Consider the following 15,613-nt stretch of genomic DNA (forward strand, 5'->3'; position numbering starts at 1 on the left):
TTCTTCATCAAAGTCTTCATCAGCTGGCCCTTCTTCAGCTAGTTCCAAGCTGCTGTCTAGCTAATTTTCTTCACTTAAATTTGCATACGCATCACTCTAACTCCAGACTTTTTCTTCATCAAACTTCACATCCCTACTCACCAAAATCTTCTTTGTTGAAGGATCAAATACTCTGTAGCCCTTATTGATGCTGCTGTAACCAAAAAAGATTCCAGGAACAGATCTTTTATCGAGTTTGGTTCTCTTCTCAGCTAGAATATGAGTATAGCAGACACAACCAAACACTTTTAAGTGTGACACTGTTGGTTTGAGATCATGCCAAGCTTCAAAATGAGTTTTGTCCTTGACAGCAGTGGTAGGCAGCCTGTTGAGCAGATACACTGAAGTGTTTGTTGCTTCAGCCCAAAATTTGCTTGGCAATTTGTTTTCAAATAACAAACATCTGGCCATATCAAGCACTGTTAAATTTTTTCTTTCACAAACACCATTTTGCTGAAGAGTATAAACTATTGTTAGCTGATGATGAATTCCAGCTTGCTCACACAGCTTCTGAAACTTCTCGGATAGATACTCAGCACCATTATCTGATCTCAAAGCTTTGATCTTACAGCCTGATTGGTTCTCAACTAGAGCCTTTAAATTTGCTGAATGCTTCAAACACCTTTGATTTTTTCTTTAAAAAATAGATCCAACAGAATCTACTGAAATCGTCAATAAACAGCACAAAGTATTTGTTGTTATTCAAGGAGGAAGACCTCATTGGTCCACAAATGTCAGTGTGAACTAATAAAAGCTTGCCTCGAGCTCTCCATGCCTTATTAACTAGAAAAGGCAGTCTTGCCTGCTTACCAAGCTGGCAAACTTCATAAACATCATCGCTGACCTCAATTGTGGACATGTCTTAAACCAAATTCAATCTATTCAGTAATCCAAGTGACTTGTAACTAACATGGCCTAACCTCTTGTGCCACAAGCTAGCTAAGTCAGTAGCACTAACATAGGCATTTTTCTCTATCTGATTTACATCCAGCATAAAACACCTATCAGTCATAGCCACTGTAACCAGTACTTGACCAAATGCATCCTCAACAACACAAGAGTTATTCTTGAAAACTAGTGAATAACCCTTCTCAATTAGTTGACCAACACTAAGCAGGTTTTGGTATATGTCAAGCATATAAAGTACATCAGAAATAACTTTGTTACCTGAATATGTGCTGATCACTGCATCTCCTTTGCCTTTGGCCTCAATAAGGTTGCCATTTCCAACTCTGACTTTAGAAGTAAACCTTCTGTCAAGATTCTTGAACAACCTTTCATCTGAAGCCATGTGGTGAGAACAACCACTGTCAACTAACCAGTTCTTACTGATTTTGTTTAAGGTTGCATAACAAGATGCAGAGAAAACATGCTCCTCTTGAGCTTGAAGGTCTTCAGCAGCCTTAGCTTGCATTTGCTGCTGACCTTGTACCTTCCTTTTATTCTTACACACATTCTCAACATGACCAAACTGTTTACATTTCCAGCACTGAACATCTGGTCTATGCCAACAGTTATTCTCCAAATGTGTGATCTTTTTGCAGTGAATGCATGGTGGAAAGCTCTTTTTTTCAACATCCTTTTTTGATTTTTCCCTTTTGTCAAGTCATGGTTTCTTCCCTTTCTGACTTGAACCTGAGCCTTCTTTAACCTTTGCTTGGAAAGCTCCTTCAAGATGCTCTTCTTGCCTATTGGCCCTCCTTTGCTCAAGTGCATATAAGGAATTTACCAACTCAGACAATGAGATAGCTTATAAATCCCTCAAGTCCTCCAATGAAGAAATATTTGACTCAAATTTCTCAGGGAGAGTTGTAATGTCCTTTTCAACAACCCTGCTCTCACTGAAATCATCACCAAGGAGCCTAATGTTGTTGACTATGGCTATTATCCTATCAGAGTACTGCTTGATGGTCTCTGACTCTTTCATCTTCAAGTTCTCAAAGTCTCTCCTAAGGTTAATTAATTGCTGCTGCCTTGTCTTATCTGACCCCATAAACTCCTCATTTAGCTTCTCTCATGCTTGCTTTGGTGAGTCACATGCCATTATCCGAGTAAAAATCACATTAGATACTCCATTTTGCAGGCAAGCCATAGCCCTGTGCTTCTTGGCACAATCTTCACTATGTTGCCTTATCTATGCAATGGTGGGATTTGCCCTCAATGGAGGTGGTTTAGCATCATTCTCTACAACATTCCACAAATCGTGTGCTTGGAGGTATGTCTTCATCTTAACTACCCAAAAGTGGTAGTTTTCTCCAACAAACACAGGTGGTGGTAGTGGTGTAAAACTCATCTTGCAGCAACAAAATAACAACTTCAACTTCTTCCTCCTTAAGTTTTCTCCACAAAGAAAAATACCAAAAATAGAGGCCCTCAAAGATGATAGGCTCTTGATACCATTTGTTGGGTTTTAATAGCCGAGAAGGAAAACGAAAGCAAGTAATCTGGATTAAGTATGAAGCTTAGTAATCTGGATTAAGTATGAAGCTTTGTCTAGAAATAGAACCACAACGTAATTAACCCGGATAAAATGTGAAAGAAACTTAAGCTTCAAAAACTTGAGACTTGCAGAGAAAAACTACCAACAAAGTAGAAATTTTGGAAGAAATAAATTTTTTCTTACTTTCCATTTCATCCGGCTAAAGTATATATGTGTTACAAAAATTGACAGTTACCTAACATAACTGCTCCCGTAAATGCTTGTCAAAAGCTTAGCTAAAATTACAAACAAAATGTATTTGACATACTAGTTATCACATTCAAATCTTGACCAAATCCTACTAACTTAAAAGTTAGATTACAAAGCAACCAAATCAAGTTACAAATAAACAAAATGATTTTGCTTCATTTGGTTCAGCTCCAATGCTAGTTTGATGTTGCATTGCAGGCCAAAGTTTAACATTTAAGGCCTCACATTCAGCCATGAAACTCCTGGATGCTCCACGATTTAGAAGATTAAGCACCTTTATTGCAATTACTGCTCCACTCTCTTCATGAATTCTTTTGTATACAACACCAAAACTTCCAAAACCAACCAACTTTTGCGTAGAGAATCCATTAATAGCCCTTCGGATGCTTTGATATGATAATTGTAAAAGTGAATTTTCTACACAAGTTATTGTTGGTTGCTGCTTTTTTTCTTTCTAAACCACAAGATAATGAGGAAAGAAAATACCAGAGCCACTCCTAAAATCACAACAACAATTGCAATTTTTTACTATAAGAGAAGTATTTGATGATGTTTTTGAGTTACATCTCGACAAGTGTAACTCGGGGTTACCTCCACAAAGTTTACTGTTTCCCTCAATGAATGTAGCACTTGCGTTCTTAAATACTCCTTCACTTGGTATCACTCCCTCAAAATCATTAAAAGAGAGATTTAAATACTATAATTCCCCAAAAGTTACAAGAAATTCTGGAACTGCACCTGAGAGATTATTTCCAGATACATCCAATTTCACAAGACCTTTCAATGAACTTAAAGATGAAGGAATGGGCCCTCCAAACAAATTTCCATCCAGGTATAGGTACTCTAGACTTACACATTTACCAAGGCTATTTGGAAGCCAACCAGATAACCTATTTTGAGAAACATAGAACTCACCCAGATGTTTTAGATTTTCTACTGCAACAGGAAGCTCACCGATCAAATAGTTTGATGATAAGTCTAGTGCAATGGACATGGATGGGATGCCAAGTACCTCAGGGGGTATTTCTCCACTAAGATTATTATTAGAAAGATATATTTCAAGCAAATTTTAGCAGTTACCTAGACTAGAAGGGATGCTGCCCTGAAGATTGTTATCATCTAAAGCAAGACTGGTTAACACTGTTAAATTTCCAATAGAATGGGGAATAGTACCAAAGAGAAAGTTCCTATAAGCAGACAATTTCCTTAGGTTCTGAAGCCTTCCAATATCAAAGGGAATCGAACCTGATAATTGATTATTTGATGTTGCTAGCACCTCCAAGTTGATGAGATTTCCAATCCCATCTAGGGTTCTTCCCAATATCTTGTTATCATATATTACTAAATGCAAAAGTGTGCTAGAAAAATTTCTAATGCATTCAGGAAATTCCCCCCCAAAATTATTTACGTCTATATATACAAGTTCTAGTTTGGTACTATTAACTAATGTGCAAAAGAAGTTCAAGTCACCTTCTCTCCCATGTCCCAAATGGTTTGTGGCTAGGAGAAAACTAGACAGTTTATCCAACTTTTCTAAGGCAGGCACGTTTCCACGGAGTCTATTATCATATAGCTAAAGTTCATTCAGATTTGAGGCATTGGATAATGAAACAGGAATTTGTCCAGAGATTTGGTTTCTGGATATGGAAAAGACCTCAACATATGGCATAGTGGTTGCAAAGTTAGAATGAAGAGTACATTGAATCTTGTTTCCACCAATATCAAAGACTTTAATATTGGAGAGGTTGAACAGTGCAGCAGGAACAATGCCAGAAATTGAATTTGCTGCTACTAAGAAATATGAAAGATTTGCCAATTGTCCAAGATTTTCAAGTATAATTCCAGTTAATCCATTGATCGTCAAAGCAAGTACCTCTAGGGATGACAAGTTCCCCAACGAAGGTGGGATACTCCCTCTCAAACTGTTGTTGTAAAAACTCAAGTATTTCAGGTTTGATAAGAGACCTAGTGAAGTAGGTATTTCTCCTGTTAGTTGGTTGCCTCTCAAATCAAGAACTGCAAGCTTAGAACAAGCAGATAAATTGGAAGGAATTTCCCCACTGATGGAGTTATTGGCCAAGTCCAGTGTTTCCACTCTTTTTAAATGACCAAGTTCCTGAGGAATCTTGTTGTAGAAGTTGTTTTCCTCAAGATTCAACTCCTTGAGAAAGCTCAAATTTCCAATGTATGGTGATAAAGATCCCGAGAGTTTCAAGAATTGCAATTCCAACTCAGTGACTCTCCGATGCTTGCGGTCGCATGTAAAACCCCGCCACTGACAAAAGTGAATACACTACAGGAAAATAGGGCTTTAGTGGTGTTTTACCAAAAATGCTGCTAAAAACTGAGCAATAGCGGCGCTTTTGGTAAAAAGCCGCTAAAAGACAGAGCATTAGTGGCGCTTTTGGTAAAACGCCGTTAAAAGACAGAGCATTAGCGGCGCTTTTGGTAAAATGCCGCTAAAAGTCAGAGCATTAGCAGCGTTTGTGGTCAAAACGCCGCTAAAAGTCATATAACTCTTAAAATCTTAAACCCAAAAAAAATCATATACACTACTTTATAACCCTTAAATCCTAACAAACCCTAAACACTAAACTATAAACCCTAAAACCCTAAACACCGCAATAGGTGCATTTTTAGCGGCGCTAGGTTATAAACGCCGCTAATGTTAAATTATTTTGTTCAAAACTTCGTCGTTTAGCTGTCTTATTTTTTACCCACACCTGATACACTTAACATTTTCTCCATTTTTCCCCAGTTCTATTTCCCCCTTCTTCCTCCTCCTAAATCCCTAAAGTATTATCACCCATTCCCAAATTCGACATCCAAATCCCTAACGAATTTAATAATAATAAAAAAGTAATTTTAACAATTAAATTAAATTCAGAAATTTGAAACATAGAGGAATTAAATTCTTAAGAATAGAAATATAATGACTAAATTTTAATTTTACGAAAAGTACAAATACTTATCTCATATTTTAGCTTTTGCAGATTAAGTGGTTTAGTATTCAATTTGTTAAAGTATGTTAAGAGAATTACTTTTTCTTTTTTAAGATTTAACGCTCCTATGCGAAAAGATATTATTTAACTCGTATACTTATTAAAAGTTTATATAAAAATTAATTTAAAAGTCTATATAAAAATTAATTGTTATTTTGGTTATAATCATAAAGTTAATTGTGTTTCGAATTTTTATTATAGAAAAATATTTGTTAAAAATGAAAAAAATTAAAATACTATTATTTAAAATAATTTTAAAGTTTTTTGGGTATATGACTTATTGTTTTTTAATTTATATATTAAATAAATTCTTATATAATAGTAAAAGAGATAGTCTTAATTTTAAAATATTGAATTAATTATCATTATAGTTTAAGATTTATGGCTTAGGGTATATGATTTAGGGTTTAAAATTTAAGAGTTACTATTTTAAAATTTATGGATTATGGATTATGGGTTTATGGATTATGGTTTAGGGTTTATGGATTATGGTTTATGGTTTAAGGGTTGGGGTTTAAGGTTTAGGTGTTGGGGGTTATGGGTTATGGGTTTAGGGGTTACGTTGTATGATTTAAGATTTAGGGGATAAAAGTTAGGGGTTTAGGTTTAGATTAATTAGTATTTTTTAATTTATATATTAAATAATTTATTATATATTCGTAAAAGAGATAATATTAAATTTAAGATATTAAAATTATGATTATAGTTTAATTTATTTAAGAGATAATAGATAAACTTTATATATATTTAGGATCTAACTTGAGATTTGTTAAATGATAAAATTTTATGTAATCAATTAATGTTTTTATATTTAAAAATATTTAATCTAAACAATTTGATATATAAAAATATATAAAAAATTCAAATTTTATCTAATTATTTTAAATATTACTTAAATATTTAAAAAAATTCATTTAAAATTAATATAAAAGATATAATAATTCAATATAAAAATTATAAAAAAGGCAAGCATTAGCGGCGCGCAAATAAATAATTCATTTTAAATAAAACGGTGTCGTTTTGATATAGGGGCTAAATTTTAGTTTTGATTGAAATGACGTCGTTTTGTTTCTCTCCCCCCCCCCCCCAATTCCTTTCTTTCCCGATTCCACTTTCTTTCTCAGCCATTCTCAGCCTGTCTCTCCCCTGATTCCATTTTCTTTCCCAATTCCCTTTTCTTTCTCAGCCTTTCTCAGCCTAAGCCATTTCACCCCATTGCAAACCCGAAACCCTCATTTCCCCCCAAATCATAGTTTCCCCTAAACCCCAAAATTTCCCCAAATCAAACCCATTTGCCATCTCCGTCTCTCTTTTTGATCAACAGGTATTATAATTTTCTAATCAAACCCAAAGCTCCTTCTTTCATTTCGATTTCATTGCAGCAAGCAAGCCGTTTATTTTCGATTTCATTTTGACTTCGATTTCACTTCTGTTTTATTTTTGCAGCAAGCAGAAATATTAAGGGATTTCATTTTGAAATCAAACCCGATTGAAGGCTACCTTTGGCGAGTCCATCAAATCAAGGTACTCTCATTTACTTGTTCTTTTGGGTATATGACTTTAGCATGCTGACATTGGTAATCTTAGATTGTTGTGCTTCTCTCTCTTTTCGGGGTTTCGGGGCTATTTGGGGCTGTTAACAATGCTCTGTTAAAATCGATGATATGCTCAAATGAATGCACAAAAACCATTGCTTTAGGATAATCAATAGTATATCGGTAGTTATGTTAATTTTGTCTTGGTATTGTTATATGATGCTAATAATATGTTTTTGCATTATCATTTTGAATTTTTTCCCCCAAATTTTCGTGTATATAGGTTATTTTCAATTTCTCTGATAATATATATGGTATTCACATACAAATATATTTTTCTTTGCTGTAAACATTAGTATTCCAATATCGGGAATAAAAACATAAGCATTCAAGTATTATATATAGGATAAGCAAAATAAACATAAAAAAATCAAAATATATATGTGCAGTTTTATGTAACCATTTAACTTAAAAGATTTAAGGGCACATCTGGGGGATATAATGGTCGACCACAGCCTCCAACAGATTCACGAGCCATGATTTTATTGTCTGTTAACAGTGAAAGCATTTTGAGTTTGTATTATTTATTGAGTTCATAATTTTAGTGAAATAAGACTCAATCTATATTTATGTGTATTTGGTAAAACTCTAATTATAAGATTTACTAGAGAAATAAAATATAATATATTTGGATGAGATATATAGTAACCTTTCCTGTTTTAAGATTAAATAATGTATATTATATACCAAACCAAAGAAAGATATACTTTATAAAGAAAAATTCAAAATATTTGGGAGGGTGAACTTGTGAAAAGGACAGGGAAGCAAACTTTTCCAAATAGGGTTAATATACTATTTAGGATCTGAATATATTTTTAATGTTTAAATTGATACCTAAGTTTCTCAATTTAGTATCTGAATTTGGTTTCAATGTTCAATTAGGTACTTAGACCAAACAACATCATATTGTTTGGTGAATATTTGACATGTATGCTCTAATAAACAACATCATAGGTATTTGATTGAGATAAAAAAAATCTCGAATACTAAATTTAACATTAAAGTCAAACTCAGGTATTTAACTGAAAAACAAAACTCAAGTATCAAACTGAAAAAAAAAAATTCAAGGCACATAATTTAAAGATCAAATTTCATAACTTACATAATTTAAAGATCAAAATTCATAACTTACATAATTTACATAACTTACATAATACATGAGTTACATAATTTAAAGATCAAATTTCAAAACTTACATAAAACATAACTTACATAATTTAAAGATCAAATTTCATAACTTACAGCTTTTACATAACTTACATAATAAATAACTTACATAATACATAACTTACATAACTTAATTATACTTATAAATAAACAACTTACCCGTGTAATTTATTCTAAACTTTAGATTTCAAGAACTACGAAATGGATAGGAGTTGGATGAAATTGTCAAGGGTAAGCAATGCCTATCAAAATGGAGTACAAACTTTTCTAAATTTTGCATTTCAAAATGCAAGCCAAGAGAATATGATTCTTTGCCCGTGTAAAAAGTGTGGCAACATCTACTGGCATTTTCGTGAAGTTGTCTTCGAACATCTAATTGTTGATGGCTTTATTCGGGGGTATAAAAAATGGATTTTCCATGGAGAGTGTACATCTAGTGGAACTTCTTCAACGATTAATCCGACTTATCCTGATACTGATTACCATCAGTATGTTAGATAAGATGACATGGAAGAAATGTTGCGGGATGCATTTAATATGCATAGTCATGGTGAGCAATCGTTTCCACCTGACTTTATTGCATCCGAGGATTGTAATATTGGTGGAAATGTTTTTTGCGAAACGGGAACAAGTGCATAATGAGGAGCCAAATGAAGAAGCGGCGAAGTTCTACAATTTACTTAATGAAATGAATGAAGAACTTTACGAGGGATCAAAATATTCGAAATTGTCCTTCTGCATTCGTCTATTTCACTTAAAATGTTTGGGAGGGTGGACCGAAAACTCTTTTACAATGCTGCTAGAGTTTCTAAAAGAGATGTTTCCGTTTGCAAAAATCCCCCAGTCTTGTCAAGATATGAAGAGACTAATAAAAGATTTGCGCCTTGGGTACGATAAAATTCATAATTGCCCAAATGGCTGCATATTGTACTGGGGTGATAAAAAAAACCAACAGTCTTGTCATGTTTACGGTAAGTCTCATTGGATGAATAGTAATACAGTAGATGTGAATGCGAAAGAAGGTGGGGCACAGTCAAGAAAGAAGCCAGTTAAGGTTTCGTGATATTTTCCCCTAATACCAAGACTTCAAAGGCTTTTCATGTCATCGAAGACAGCCGAATCTATGAGGTGGCATAGTGATCAATGAACCGATGATGGATTATTAAGACATCCTGCGGATTCTTTAGCTTGGAAATCATTTGACAGTAAATTTCCAAGCTTTGCAAGTGATCCTCGGAATGTGAGGCTAGGGCTAGGAGCTGATGGCTTTAATCCATTTAAAATAATGAGTACTTCGTACAGTACTTGGCCAATAGTGCTTGTTCCCTACAATTTGCCTCCATGGATTTGCATGAAGCAATCTTTATTTATTTTATCAATGATTATCCCTGGAGAGAAATGTCTTAGAAATGATATTGACATCTATTTGCAGCCACTTATTGAAGAGTTAAAATATTTATGGTCAGGTGTTGAGACATATGATGTATTGAGAAAGGAGAACTTTAATTTACGTGCAGCTTTGTTGTGGACAATTAATGATTTCCTGGCTTATACTAATTTATCAGTTGGAGTACTAAAGGACGTTATGCTTGTCCTTGTTGTGTTGCGCAAACTTGTTTGAAGTGGTTGTACAATGGGAAGAAGTTCTCTTACATGGGCCATCGTCGGTGGTTAGATGGAAATCATAAATTTAGATTTTAGAGGACTCTATTTGACAGTACTGAAGAGTACAGAGGAGCTCCTGAGCAAACCATTAGACCTAAAATCTTGTTTATGTTAAAAGATATCAATTTTAGTTATGGGAAGATGAATCAACCACCTAACATGAAAACAAAGAGAAGATCGAGGGATGAATCTGATGATGAATCTGATAGAGAGGATGATCCTAATGAGGCGGCCTTGTGGAAAAAAGGAGTATTTTTTTAGTTGCCTTATTGGGAGCACAACATTTTACGCCACAATCTTGATGTCATGCATATTGAGAAGAATGTCTGCGAGAACATAATTAGGACAATTTTGAATGTCGATGGAAAATCAAAAGACAATCTTCAGAGCCGACTTGATTTAGTTGACATGAGAATCCAGCGTGATCTTTATCCTCAAGTACTTTCGAATGGGAAATATCAGTTGCCGCCTTCTATTTTTTCAATGTAAAAGGAAGAGAAAGAAGTTTTCTGCATGGTGTTGAAGGATATAAAGGTCCCAGATGCGTATGCGTCAAATATATCTCGATGCGTGAGTCTCAAAGATCGAAGATTATATTCATTAAAATCACATGATTACCACATCTTGATGCAAGATTTACTCCCAATTGCTTTACGGTGTTGTATGTCAAAAAATATAACGTCCTGTATAATTGAACTATCCAATATAATGAAAGCTATTTGTGGCAAAGTTTTGAATGTTGAAGAACTTGAGAAAGTACAAGATCGAGCGGCTTTGACTTTATGCAATTTAGAGAAGATCTTTCCACCTTCTTTTTTCACTATTATGGTGCACTTGGTAATCCATCTCCCTCACGAAGCAATCCTTGGTGGACCGGTTTTTTATCGATGGATGTATCCTATAGAAAGGTGCTAATTTATTTCTCAAGTATTCATTCATTCACCTCTATACATTTAGTTACAGCTTTTGATAAATATTATATATCGTGTTTAGGTTCCTAAGCAAATTGAAGTCATATTGTCGCAATAAGCGTTATCCAGAAGGATCAATTGTTGAAGGCTACTTGGCAAAAGAGTGCATGACCTTCTGTTCTAGATATTTAGAAGATGCTGAAACACGATTGAATAGACCAAGTAGAAATGCTGGGCTCAATGATCATGACTTGGCCAAAACTTATTTATTTCAAAGTTATGGAGAACCAATCGGCAAAGTTGAAATTGCAGAATTAGATGATATATCGTGGATACAGGCACATCGATATGTACTTTTTCACCACGATTCAATTGAACCGTTGCACAAGTAAGTTATAAAATTGTCTTACATATTCGTCGTTTTGATTTGTTTATCTTCTAACCAATTAAACTTGTTTTTAACATAGTGAGTACAAACAAATTTTGAGATTTCGTGCATGCTCTCGAAGATTACAACATCGAGAGATTAATAAGTTATTCACAGAATCTTTTCATGAATGGTTAAGTTAAACGGTATGTAACTAAAGTTAATAAGTTACATATAATCGCGAAATTTAGTTAATCAAATAAGAATGTTTTTACATAATACATTTATAATTATTCAATTTACATTTGATTCAATAGGTTTGGAGTGGGAAGGACGTCAATGATGAAATTAAATGGCTTTCCCAAGGTCCGAACAGAGTAATAAAAAGATATAGTGCCTTTCTTATCAATGGATACAGATTTCATACAAATTATCGGGAGAGAATGAGGAGAACTCAAAATTGTGGAGTTGTTGTTAATTCTTCAATTACAAGTTATGCTAGTGCTAGGGATAGTAATCCGGTTGAGGGTAATGTGGAGTATTACGGACTTCTTACTGACATTATTGAGTTGGATTACTATGGCAGATGGAAAGTTGTCTTATTTCGGTGTGATTGGGCTGATGCTAATACTGCTCGAGGAATTAAAAAAGATCAATTTGGTTTTACAATGGTGAATTTCTCTCGCTTGATTCACACTGGACAACAATTGATGGACGAGCCATATGTATTTTCCTCTCAAGTGAAACAAGTTTTTTATTCGAAAGATCCAATTGATGAGGGTTGGTATGTTGTACTCCGGAACACCCCTAGAGACTTGTTTGACATGGGTAATGGAAGTAGAGATGACATCGTCGAAAGATCAGAAACATTACCTTTTCCAGAACAAAACTTAGATGAAAATATCCCTAGTACTAGTACACAATATCAATAGGTTCAACATGATGTGAATGAGGATATTTACGAATAATGATGTAGTAAGATTTTACGTTTTTTTCAATTATATGTAATATTATAATTTTAATCTTGGTCATGTTATATAATTTGACTATTTTATATGTACTATTATTGTTGTAATTTGTTACTAAAACTTTAACTATTTTATGTGTATTGTAGGAAAAATGCGTAGAAGAAGATTACGTGATTTAAGTATTGTCTAGAATACTCCAAATTCGGAAGAAGAAAATAGTGAACGGCAGACAGTTGCTGGATCTTCGAATGTGCCGGAGACACTTGACGAGCCTGAAGAATTTCAAATAATGTTAAGTTTATTTTATATGTGTTGACTTTTATTATTAATTTATTTGTAAATTTTAATATAATAATAGTATATCATTTTTCAGCTGAAAATGATAGGACTCGCGGAGTTCGAGGACGTACGTTGCTTAATGATTTATACAACTTAGATCCTGCCGAGCGTGTCAAAGTAAATAGAAATACTTATGGCCAGCCTGTTGGATCTGAAGCTCGACTTTTAACAGGCTATTTGGGCATTTTAGCACGAAATATCAATATGTTGCCCATCAACTACGAATCATGGCATCACATGCCTGCTAGCAACAAAAATCAGGCTCTCGCTAATATTAAGGTAACAAAATGTGAATGTAATTTATAATACTTTGGTTTAAGTTTCATTCATATTTACATTCTAAACTTGTATTTTTTTAGGAGAGATTTGCTTTAGAGGTCTCCGATGATTATATCAAGAAGACATTGGGTAAAAAATGGAGAGACAATAAAAGCATTTTAAAAAAACAATATTTTAAGAAAGACATAAGCCTCGAGGAAAAATTGAGAAATGTCCCTCCGGGAATGCTGAGGTACTAGTGGGAAGATGCGGTTAGATTCTGGAATTCAAAGAAAGGAGAGGTATTACGTATTTCCAAACTCTTATATATAGTGTTTACTATATACGTACTAATAATTTCATTATGTAGGACCGTGAGCGAGTTGGAATAAGCAGCAGGCAAAAACAAAAATTCACGACACGGTAGGGTCGAGAAGTTTTGCTTCTGTAGCTGAGGTCGAGGTATTAAAATTTTATTAATTCATTTCAAATATTAATAACTTTATAATATTAAATAATATTTTTACTACTATATTGTAGGAAGTCAAATCTGGACAAAAAGTTGGACGCCTTCAGCTTTTTGGGATTACGCATAAGAAGAAAGATGGATCTCCTATGACATTCGAAGCTGGAGAAATTATGGTATATTTACTTAATAATATTTGATTTATTCTAAATATTTATAATGTTTAATTATAATTGTTTAATTCAATTCATCATTAGTAGTTTTAAATAATGTTAAGTTATGTTGCATTCCTTTTTATTATATATTTCGTTTCTAACTCTTTAATTGATTTTTTAGGAGAAACTAAAGGATAAGAAGGCGGAATATGAAGCGACTGCTTCGACTGATAGTTCTGTTAATCTTGAGAACATTGATAACAGAATTAGCACTGAAGTTTTGGGTCCTGAAAGGTACGGTCAGGTTCGATTTCAAGGATCTGGTGCTACCCCGACCCAATATTTTGGATCCGGCTCCCAGCAATACATGCCTTCCGGAAGTCAAGCTAAAGCTGAAGTTCAGAGGTTAAGAGATCAGATAGCTCAGATGCAAGCAAACACAGTTGAGAAAATTGCCGAGGTTCAACGAAAATATGAAGAACTCCAGCAACAACTTAGAGCGGAGGCAGCAGAGAGGGAGGCAGAGCAGAGCAAAAAGTACGATGACCTCCAGCTACAGCTTCAGTAGATGATGCATATGTTTCAGCAGTCGCAAAAGCCGCCATCTTAGACATTAGTTTTCTCATTGTAAGAATATTTTTAACTTTGTCACGTTTAACATTATTCTAAGAATATTTTAAATCATACTTTATTAATTATATCATATATCTTTCGTTAAATTTGAAGTATTATTTAGAATTAATATTTTTTGTTGTATTTTTTATGCTAAATTTGCTATTTTGGCTGCATTTTATGCTATATTTATTGTATTTGGTTGGATTTTAATGCAGGAAGGGCTGAATATTGGTGGAAAAAATGTATTGCAAATCTACCAAACTTAGCGGCGTTTGTGGGAAAAACGCCGCTAAAGGCCATGACTTTTAGCGGCACTTTTTTTAATAAACGCCACCAGTTTTTGCGGCGTTGCCTATAGTGGCATTTTTGCGGCGTTTTTAAAAGCGCCACAAAAAGTTTTAGTGGCGCTTAAAAGCGCCGCTAAAGACTAAAAAAAGCGCCGCTAAAAGTCTGTTTTGCTGATAGTATTATTCCAAGAGGTCATAACCTTGAGTTGATCACCAGTTACCTTGGCTTTAAACTGAAGTAGTGCTTCTTGATCAGTGTCATTTCCTACAGGGCTCGTTAAACCACACCAGTTATGACCTTGAAAGTTGAACAATGAGAGAAGAACTATAACTTCAATGTAAACAAGGAAGAAAGTGTTGGACGCTTCCATATGCTTTCTTGATAACACCATCAAGAATTTGATGAGATTGATTTGTATTTGAGAGTATTTGGTTCGTCATCAAGAATTAGAGGGAAATATAAGTAGTTTCCAAATATTTTCCTATCCCATCTCCAGTTAACTGGTTCAACTTTTCAGACTTTGAAAGTCATATGGCTACGATTTCCATGGGCCAGCTACACTGATATGTGTCTACTTCGGGTTGGATTTTATGGTTGATATTTTTTTTCCACAATTGAGTTATACTTGCTATACTAACTTCTCTTTTTCAAATGCTTCACAACTGACATCAATCAATATTAAGATTCTGTACATATTGCCCCAGTGAGTAAGCTATGAAGTTTTATATCTATCCTATTTCTCTTGAGTAAGCTAGACGACATACATGAATTGGTAGACATAAGATGAAACGTTATACATTGATCATCTTTCTACTCCTCTCCCAGTAAATGGTTGCTTGAAGAAAAGCATGGATGGTGGATGGTAATTCAAAGCTGATTTTTTATTAAGCAGTAATTAAAAGTTGAATTTTATTAAGAAAAAATAGATGCACTTTACCACCACTTTCTGCATTACACTTCCATCAATATAATATATTTTTAGAAAAAAAACATTAATTTCCTGTAGACTGTGATTTCTTTGTGGAAAAAGAATGGAAAATTACGTTTTGATTTCCAAGGTTCACATGATCTGAATGCCATTTTTCCACG

The 15,613-nt window shown here is 34.0% G+C and overlaps 1 protein-coding gene and 2 long non-coding RNA genes across 4 annotated transcripts; 2 read left to right on the top strand and 1 right to left on the bottom strand.

The window, feature by feature from the left end:
* Positions 1-2,852: 2,852 nt before the first annotated feature.
* On the bottom strand, positions 2,853-5,476 carry LOC107902126 (probable LRR receptor-like serine/threonine-protein kinase At3g47570). Its single transcript, XM_016828353.1, has 6 exons — positions 5,450-5,476; positions 4,383-5,003; positions 4,199-4,301; positions 3,809-4,069; positions 3,447-3,706; positions 2,853-3,182 (listed from the first exon to the last, which is right to left on the bottom strand). Exons 1-6 carry the CDS (start codon positions 5,474-5,476, stop codon positions 2,853-2,855), a joined length of 1,602 nt encoding a protein of 533 aa, XP_016683842.1.
* A 1,271-nt stretch (positions 5,477-6,747) lies between these two features.
* Positions 6,748-13,016, top strand: LOC107903339 (uncharacterized). Of its 2 annotated transcripts, XR_001685763.2 has the most exons (4): positions 6,817-7,054; positions 7,177-7,254; positions 12,550-12,694; positions 12,777-13,016. It is a non-coding gene; the product is annotated as an uncharacterized lncRNA (long non-coding RNA). The 2 variants fall into 2 exon arrangements; XR_005925367.1 differs by lacking the exon at positions 12,777-13,016 and having other exon boundaries at positions 6,748-7,054; positions 12,550-12,607.
* A 785-nt stretch (positions 13,017-13,801) lies between these two features.
* On the top strand, positions 13,802-14,998 carry LOC107902885 (uncharacterized). Its single transcript, XR_001685618.2, has 2 exons — positions 13,802-14,248; positions 14,452-14,998. It is a non-coding gene; the product is annotated as an uncharacterized lncRNA (long non-coding RNA).
* Positions 14,999-15,613: the final 615 nt, after the last annotated feature.

The sequence above is a fragment of the Gossypium hirsutum genome, chromosome A04, assembly GCF_007990345.1.
Source record: "Gossypium hirsutum isolate 1008001.06 chromosome A04, Gossypium_hirsutum_v2.1, whole genome shotgun sequence".
Taxonomy (NCBI): Eukaryota; Viridiplantae; Streptophyta; class Magnoliopsida; order Malvales; family Malvaceae; genus Gossypium; species Gossypium hirsutum.

Excerpts from the sequence above, each read along its gene's own strand:
- LOC107902126 (XM_016828353.1), bottom strand. The coding sequence starts at position 5,476 with ATGGAGAAAATGTTAAGTGTATCAGGT. Across the intron at positions 4,302-4,382 it reads CCACTATGCCATATGTTGAG|CTATATGATAATAGACTCCG; the intron begins GTCTTTTCCATA and ends AATGAACTTTAG. Across the intron at positions 4,070-4,198 it reads TTTGGGACATGGGAGAGAAG|TAATATATGATAACAAGATA; the intron begins GTGACTTGAACT and ends TTTTGCATTTAG.